Genomic DNA, 8,876 nt, shown 5'->3' with positions numbered 1-8,876 from the left:
AAAAAATGCATCTAACTCGATGTCAATAACAAAGGTTCACAAGAAACAGAAAATGAGACATGACAAGCAAATTTCTTAAGCTAAAAAGTACAGGGAATCCATGATTTTCTGTTTACATGAATAAAAAAACACTAAAAACACATGTATTTCTACTCCAAAACAATATGATCCAATTTTCAACTTCTTGCTACAACTTAGTATCCTAGAAATATGGACTAGCATCCTAGAAACACCAAAGACTCAAGAAAACAAGGAAACTGGGACAAAAAAAGGACTTCTGGAAAAATACATAAGAACCACATATATATACCACTTCAACTAATTTATTGACCACAAATGAAAATATTGAAATGACTTTCACTACCAACTAAAATCGACTGTCAAGAACAATACCGCAACAGCCGGAACAGCAACATGGCGTAGAAGCATAAACAAAAAACTACAGCTAAATTCAGGAAAAATATGATCATCTAAAGTTTTAAGTGGACTAGCATTATCAACCCATCAACACTCAGCAATCAAAATTCAATCCTCCATTAGTAGAAGATATGTGAGAGTTCTTTTAAGAGTAGCAATCTCAAATAATGAAACTCAGTAGATTTTAAAAAGTGAGCAAGTCAGTGAAGCAGATGAGAAAGCTTCCAACACAAAAGAAAAAAATATCACTGGCCTCTTTCTAAAGAACTTAAAGACACATTCAACATCGCGGTCAAAGTACCTGAGGATGAGGATATATGAGAATGAAATATACAATAACTATCAAGTACGATAATTAAATAATACACAATTACAAGGACAAAAGGATAAAAAATATTCTGACAAGTTTTCATGTCTTTAATAAGAGTTCCTTACATCTGCGCATTATGATGAGATACCGAAACCATTAGAGGAAAATCAATCATGGTGATTTTCTCATCATCATCAATCTAGAAAGAAAATGCACCAAATAGAGAACTCATAAGATTAAATAATTAGATTAATTAACATTTGTAATCTAACAAGTGATAAAAGTGCTACAGAGAATAGAAGAAGAAACTACAGGATAACCACATTTTCAATCAAATACAACACTTAAGATTAATGGCACCACAAAGTTCCAGGAGCCATGACCATACCATTAAGTTGAATTCATTGAAATCACAATGGATGAGACCATGTTCAGCCAATCGAACAATAAGGCTGACAATTAAAGTAGATTGTCATCATTATAAACCACATATTCAGACACAAAAACAAAGGCATTGCTGAAACTAGTAGAACAAAAATGATCAAAGGCCCAAATTCAAAACATGTTTTAATGATCAGAAATGGAGTTTTCGAAATGTACATCATTATCAAAAATTAAATGCAACAAAGGAAATAACATCATATCAAAAAAGGAAATAACATTATACAAGCAACAGATGTCTTACGGCCAAAAAAAAAACAAGAAACTTCATACATTGATTATTTGTTGAGAAAAGATTATCAATTTACATATATAGACCATAAACTTGGAACTAACCTGGTACAAGACCGTCGTAGACCCACGAGTCAAGCCACGACGTAGACCCATGAGTCGAGCCACACCGTAGACCCACCGCCGAAAGCACCGTCGCACCCACGAGCGAGCCACGCCGTAGACCCACGAGTCAAGCATCCTTGTCACACGACCTAAGCCACAGGCCCCCTTCACCTTATTACACACCTGCAAACAAACAGAGAGAAAGGAAGAAAGATTGTCCCACAGCCTGAGCCTGAGCCTGAGCCCGAGCCCCAACCCGAACCCAAAAAGAAATAAGAGAATGCTGCAGAGGAAGAGAAAAAACCAGCTGAAGAGAAAAAACCAGAAGAAGCAGCAGCAGCAGAAAAAGCAAGGTCAAAGAGGGAAAGAATATTGATAATAATAATCATGAAAAGGAAGGCGAAAATAATGGTGATGAAGTGATGATGATCAACAATGGTTGTGGAAGTGTTGAAGAGGAAAATATGAAGAGAATGATTCACTATTATCAGCCTCTTTATGTGATTGAATGAATCCCATCTCCTCAGCTTTTCAGTGATGAGAATCCTAATGCATGTTGCATTTCATAATATGCATGCATTAGTAGTGCAATGTACTAAAGTTTTTCTTAATGCTTCATTCCAAAGAATTAGATCAGCACATTATGGCATCAGAAAGACCACAAGGAAAATTATATTACTTGATGATTTCATTCTGTTTCTACATAAATACCTAGTAACTTTTCGTGGATATAGATTGCAACGTAGAAGAATCCACTTCTAATTTAGATTCACTTTCACATTCCTTCTCATAGAAACGTTAAAATAATTTCAGAAATCCAGTGTGCATAAAATTCAGATAGTTAGAAAGGAGGTAATATTAACTTACTTGACAATGATGTTCAGAGTTCAAACCATTCCAAGTATCAGTAACATCAAAAATACAGATCTTTACAGGCAAAATAGAATCAGTCCAATCAATCCATTCCACAGTATATCTGAGGTAGAGACTTCTCTTGACCCCCTGAAAGCCTTTCCTCACTTTACACTTTGTTTGATCATAGCAACACAACATGCCTCCTCTACAGTGGGGGGGGGGGGGGGGGGGGGGGGGGAACATTTGATGACAGTAGAGGATGGATACAATTTATATGCCAACTTAATTTATATGCATTTTATATATTATTCATCTTTATTAAAGTTATAAACATATAGATCAGTAGAATATCAGTAAAACGACCACCAAATATAATGTATTGACTGAAATTTATCATTAATAATGATGATTATTACATCTCCCAACTTTCATTTTACCTTAACTAGATAAACAAATGGAAAGAAATACTAAAACAAAACCATACAAATTATACATATCAATGCTATTATATATATATTTACAGTTTTTCTGATACAACCCAAAATCAATATCAACAAACCAACCCAAATAAAAGCTTTAATTTTCAATGAAAAGAAGAACAAAAAATAGGTATGACAAACCCACGTTTAACAGAGAATGTGTTTTAATATGTAAGTGTGTATGGTTTTATAAGCAAAATTGATTTTTTTAATTAGTACTCTTCACGTTTTTCTATTTGGAAATGTATCAAAATAAAGTTATAATACTAATAATTAATGAACTTGTCTTCCGTATTCAAAATGAAGTATTTGAAAGTCAAAACCTGTCATCCATCATGTCTTAACTTAAAGATAGATGCAATTTATTTTTAAAAAAAAATGAGATATAGAAAAGGTACTCATTCACTCAATTTGACTTCTCACATTCATATCAAACATCGCAACAATATATAAAAGTTTTTCTTCAGTAATAACCATTTTTAAAAAATGTAAAGAGCAATAAATGATACAAAGACTTCAAAAAGGAGATCTCCTTTTTATCATCAAAGATAAGTAATGTAAAAAAGATTCACACTCACACAGTACACTAGAATATTGCTAGCTATATGGCTCCTTTTTAGAATCCATATGTAACTTCAGCATACATGCACTTTTACATAATTTCATCATAAAAGAAGAGAGTTAGCATTACCATTAAATTTTGGAAATAAACTCTATTGAATGTATGCAATGCAGGGAATACAATTTTAATAACAAAAGTCTAACAAAGTAAACTATACAAACGATTTACTAATATTTATCAAAACATGAAAGACACATATAATGTTATCTAGTTTCTAAGTCATAAATAGCTTAATTAAACATAAGCTAATGTGTTCATGCTGCCAATGTAATATCTGGAACTAGCTATATATGTCTGATTTGCTTGAGAAAATCTTAGCCCTATTAGTTGTCAACTAACAAAATCCTCTATAGAAATATTGGATTGACAGTACTAGTCCAAACTCATTAATTTTGAGCCTTTTTTCATAGCTTGGTAGGTACTAGAGACTTAGAAAGAGGACACCAATTGTAACATAACTAGAGACTTGATTTGGATAAATACATCTTTTCAGAATAATTTAATTGTAGTTTGCATTTAAGAATCCAAAACGTCTAGTCAAATAGAGCATTGAAACAAAGAATAAAAACTATCAAACATAATCATAACTAGAGACTTGATTTAGATAATGAAAGAGATAAAAGGTTCAACAAAATAAAACAAAGTAGAGTAATAGATTTAAGAGAATCCAACAATTATCTCAGACAAAGTAGAGTAACATTATATATTACTTTATTACTTTTATTTAAAGCAACCAGTGATTCTGGGTAATTCATAGCATCATTTCTGGGCTACATTCATCTGCATGTATATATACATACATAATATTGGACAGGTTATCAATGAAGTAGTCCGGCTTGCAAATATTGTGCCAGGGATCTTTAGAAAAGTTGTGAGTGATGTTCAGATAAAAGGCAAGTCTTCAGAATCAAGTTTCTATTATGTGATCATGAGAAATAAAATCATTTCTTCCTCCATAAATAAAAAGAAGATGAAAAATTACTCACCAAAATATATATAAATTCAATCCATGCTAAAGCTAAACTAACAATCTGTCATATATATTTGCATACGTTATATACATAACTCTCTTCTCTCTGTAATATTAATTAGATTTAGAAAGGTATAGTAATATCAGTAAAACAAAAAATACAAACTGAAGACACTTTACCTCAAAGCTGAAAACCACTTCTTAAATTAGCAGCAATCACTCTGTATATTAACAAAGCCGTGTCAGCTACATATCATATATTATATTCAACTACATATTCAAATTACTCCATATATTCACAAAGGTGTGTCAGCTACATATCCCAATTACATATTCAAAGCTCAAAACCGTTTCTCTGCTTCATCTTGTTGTTTCCTCAACTATTACTTTATCTCCAAGTCAATATGTCTTTGAGATATTTTATCAAACAGTTTTCTTGCACTGTAAATACAACAAATTTCAGAAAATAACTTAAAAAAAGAACTCCCCAAAAATAAACCTACTTCCAATCCTATTATTTAATCTAACTTTCTCATGCTCACATTTTATCAAAATTATACTATTCAGACAATGAAACTAATCAATTACATTTAAGGATATCAATCAAAATCCAATAAGGAAAATGAAATCGTTTCCTCGTGCTCCCGAACAAGAATCCGACGATCATTAATAATCAATCTAACACATATGAAACAATGAAATGCAGAGCAGAGCAACTAGGCCTCTTGTGAGCAATGTATCAATGACTAAAAATTCAATCTGTATGGTGAAATTGAACTATAGATAGTTAGGGATTTAGCTACTTGCCATATTATATTAAAAAAACTCTGATGCGCTAAATCCAAAACATAAAATGACATAAACAGAGAATAGTGATTAATTTAAACTTTAAAGTCAAAGAACATAATATATATCAAATTTGTCGAAAAGCCTCATCGATCTTCTGAGAACAAAGTTGTGAAAAGCTTCATCAACCTCCCAAAATATCGAAATTGTTGGTTGAAGTACTTACCCATGCCAAGGAGAGCATCAGATTGTGAGAGTGATGGCGAAGTGGTGTAGAGCGATAAGGAGAAATGGGAGAGAGAAACAAAAATCGGGAAATGGTTTTATTTTTCTTTAATGAAATTAGAAATTGTTTTTATAAACGTTATTACAAAATCAGTTACGTTTTTTCTAACGTGTTATTATTTTATGTAATTAAATAGACCTTGTCATCTTATAATATACCAAATTTGCAATAAGTTCAAAATCATATGATGTAGCCTATCAACAATTCTTAATATAAAGATAACATCATTAAGATACCCAAAACAAATACGAATCCAACTGAAAACCTCTTCCACCTTCGACTCTCTCTCTATTCCAACCAAAAGCTCATTTAAGAGCACAACCTCATAATATACATCAATACTTAGCAAACTTAACAAAGAGAACATCACAAAAGATCATCAAGATTATATTCGACAGTTTCTAAATCAAGCAAATATCTAACAAAAAAAAGTTTAATCTCAAGATTTAAATGATACTAGGATCATCCTCCCTCAAATACAAATCCAAATGAAAATCAAACTCAGAAGAACTAGCAAACCCAACAACCTAACAATAATTGGAGTGAAGGAGAGAGATAAGTTACCCCACAACTTGAGAGCCACGTCAACCATTGACCCAATTATTCACTATGCCATTGTACCTGCAAGCAGCAACAAGTAGAGAGTGAGGGTCAGAAGGAGTGAGAGATTGAGGGAGAACAACAAAGATGGATACCTGCACCTCCATGCTGCCTAGGTAGGTTTAAAATGGAGCAGCCTGTCGAGCCTCCTTCTTTCCTTTATGTGTGCTAAGAAAAAAATGAAGCCCTAAGCCTCAATCTGAAACAAATGATATTATTTGACGCCGATATAGAGATGAGGTCTGACCAAGGGTTTATTGGGAGGTGACGACGATAGCAACGGGAGCTGCAAGGGAAAAGATCAAAGTTGGGTTGCGACGGCTTCGAGAGGCTGAATGCAACGACTTCGTGAGCTTACATTCCTACCCAGTTCGTCCAAAACAGGGTAAGCTTCTCTGTTGGACCAAACACGGAATGAAGGAAAGTTGGAATCTAAAACCATATATGATGATATCATTATGTGTGTTATACCTGTTCTTTGTTCATCTTTTCTCCTGACTTGGTAGCTTGTCTAGCATCTTCTAGAAGCGCAGCATCCTATTCTAACCTAACTTGAGAAAAATCAAGTGTCTCACGCAGGGAAGAAGAAGGCTTGGCCGCACACAGGGAAGAGGAGAAGATCTGGCCTCCGGTGACGTCGTTTGCCTCTGGTGTTGTGTAAGGGCTTGGGCCCGTGTGGTCGAAGCTTCGACGGCCTCTGAAGATTCCTAGCCGGCGTGTGTAGGGGAAGGTAGCGGTTGGTCTCCACAAAGACAAAGGTGAGAGAGAAAGAGTGAAGGAGAGAGGTCTGGTGGGAGAAAGAGATCCGAGAGAGAGGAGAGAGGATGATGAGGAAAAAGGAGAAGGAATTAAAGGAAATGAATTGGCCAAATGAAATGAAAGCAAAAAGAAAAAAAAAAGCTAAGTGGTGGGATGGTTTTATTATTACCGCTCTTTTTTCATAAAGTCCCCAGTATAAGTACTCTAGCATAATACTTTTTTATTAGTATTATATTCATGTGTTATGATAATGGGTATTTGGTGTAGTGAATCTCGCTCGTTGATTTGAAGCAAATGAAACCCTAGCCTCTCTCTATCATATTCTATATATGCATTTAATAGTAATTTACCTTCCTTTTTCTAGAATTGCTAATTATTTCATCAAAATAACTAGACTTCACAATTAAATCCCTACTTAACATATTTTGACTTTAATGCCCACACACTTGAAGGAAACCATGAGTGGTCGCTTAATAACCAAATTTCCATCAGTATATAATTCCATATTTTATAAACATAATTTCTTAAAATTATCACATAATAACAATTATCATACTTATTCCCAAAAGAATTCATTCATACTCAAAATTACAAAAATTACCTTCAAGGGTAAAATTACTAAATTGCCCTCACATGCCAAATTACCAAAATACCATGATATGCTTGGATGAGTACTTCTTCACCTTTATTAACGATTACTCTAGACTTGGTCATACTTACCTAATGCTTAGGAAATCAGAAACGTTTGGTAAGTTTTAAGATTTCAAAGCCGAGGCTAAGAAGAAATTAGGTAAGACTCTTAAAACACTTCGATCAGATAAAGGTGGTCAATATTTGGATTTAGAATTCAAAGATTTCACACTGGAGCATGATTTTCTATCCCAACTCACAGCACCTAGAACGCCACAACAAAATGGCGTTTCAGAAAGAAGAAACAAGACCTTATTGGACATGGTCAAGTCTATGTTGAGCTACTCTTCTCTTCCTCTCTCATTATGGGGATATGCATTTCAAACGATGACTTAAATTTTAAATGTGGTCCCATCTAAGATCACATGCAAAATGCCACTGGAACTGTGGAATGGAAACAAACCTTGTTTGTACCATTTCCGCATTTGGGGTTGTCCTACTCTTGTTCTTAGACCTAAATAAGGGAAACTTGATTTGAGGTCTGAAGTTTGCATTTTCGTGGGCTATGCTCCAAAAACAAGAGATAGTTATTTCTATAGTCCTAAGGATAAAAAGGTATTTGTTTCAACAAATGTGACATTCCTTGAACACGACTATATGAATACCTATAAACCTCAGAGCAAAGTAGTTTTGGAGAAACTCACAGCTAATAAGAATACATCATCATCATTAAATGATAAACAAAATACTAAGGAAATCACTATTCCTGAAAACGGAAGCCCAAGTGCAACGTCATAGTGGGAGGATTGTGACCTGTTCGCTACGAACATGGTGCACATGTCCTTGTTTTTGATACAGACAAGGATGATCCATTAACCTTCAAATAGGCCATGGATGATCCTAAAAAGGATAAATGACAAGAAGCCATGAACAAGGAAATGAAATCCTTGTATTCCAATTCGGTCTGGGAACTTGTAAACCCACCTGAAGATGTCAAGCCCATTAGGTGCAAATGGATCTGTAAGTAGAAAAAAGGTGTAGATGAGAAAGTGGAGAATTTCAAAGAAAGGCTAGTATCCAAAGGTTACACTCAGAGAGAAGATGTTGATTATGAATAAATATTTTACCTTGGGGCAATGCTGAAATCCATTCGCATCCTCTTATCCATAGCTGCCACGTATGATTATGAGATAGGGAAAATGGACGTGAAGACAACCTTTCTTAATGGCTATATTGATGAAAGTATCTATATGGTACAACCAGAACGGTTCATCAAGAATGGGGAAGATCAAAAGGTGTGTAAGTTGTTGAAATCCATTTATGGATTAAAGCAAGCATCTAGATCTTGGAATATCACCTTGATGAGATAATTTAAACGTATGGAT

General features: G+C 34.0%; 1 protein-coding gene and 1 long non-coding RNA gene across 2 annotated transcripts; both read right to left on the bottom strand.

Moving 5' to 3' along the window:
* Window positions 1-263: 263 nt before the first annotated feature.
* LOC133816749 (uncharacterized) lies at window positions 264-1,654 on the bottom strand. Its single transcript, XM_062249079.1, has 3 exons — window positions 1,505-1,654; window positions 853-926; window positions 264-718 (listed from the first exon to the last, which is right to left on the bottom strand). Exons 1-3 carry the CDS (start codon window positions 1,637-1,639, stop codon window positions 592-594), a joined length of 336 nt encoding a protein of 111 aa, XP_062105063.1. The 5' UTR covers window positions 1,640-1,654; the 3' UTR covers window positions 264-591.
* A 2,876-nt stretch (window positions 1,655-4,530) lies between these two features.
* LOC133816761 (uncharacterized) lies at window positions 4,531-6,117 on the bottom strand. The gene is made up of 2 exons (XR_009885454.1): window positions 6,067-6,117; window positions 4,531-4,871 (listed from the first exon to the last, which is right to left on the bottom strand). It is a non-coding gene; the product is annotated as an uncharacterized LOC133816761 (long non-coding RNA).
* Window positions 6,118-8,876: the final 2,759 nt, after the last annotated feature.

The sequence above is a fragment of the Humulus lupulus genome, chromosome 1 (genome assembly GCF_963169125.1).
Source record: "Humulus lupulus chromosome 1, drHumLupu1.1, whole genome shotgun sequence".
NCBI lineage: Eukaryota > Viridiplantae > Streptophyta > Magnoliopsida > Rosales > Cannabaceae > Humulus > Humulus lupulus.
Note: the sequence above shows the minus strand (reverse complement) of the source record. Positions and strands in the feature narration are given on the sequence as shown.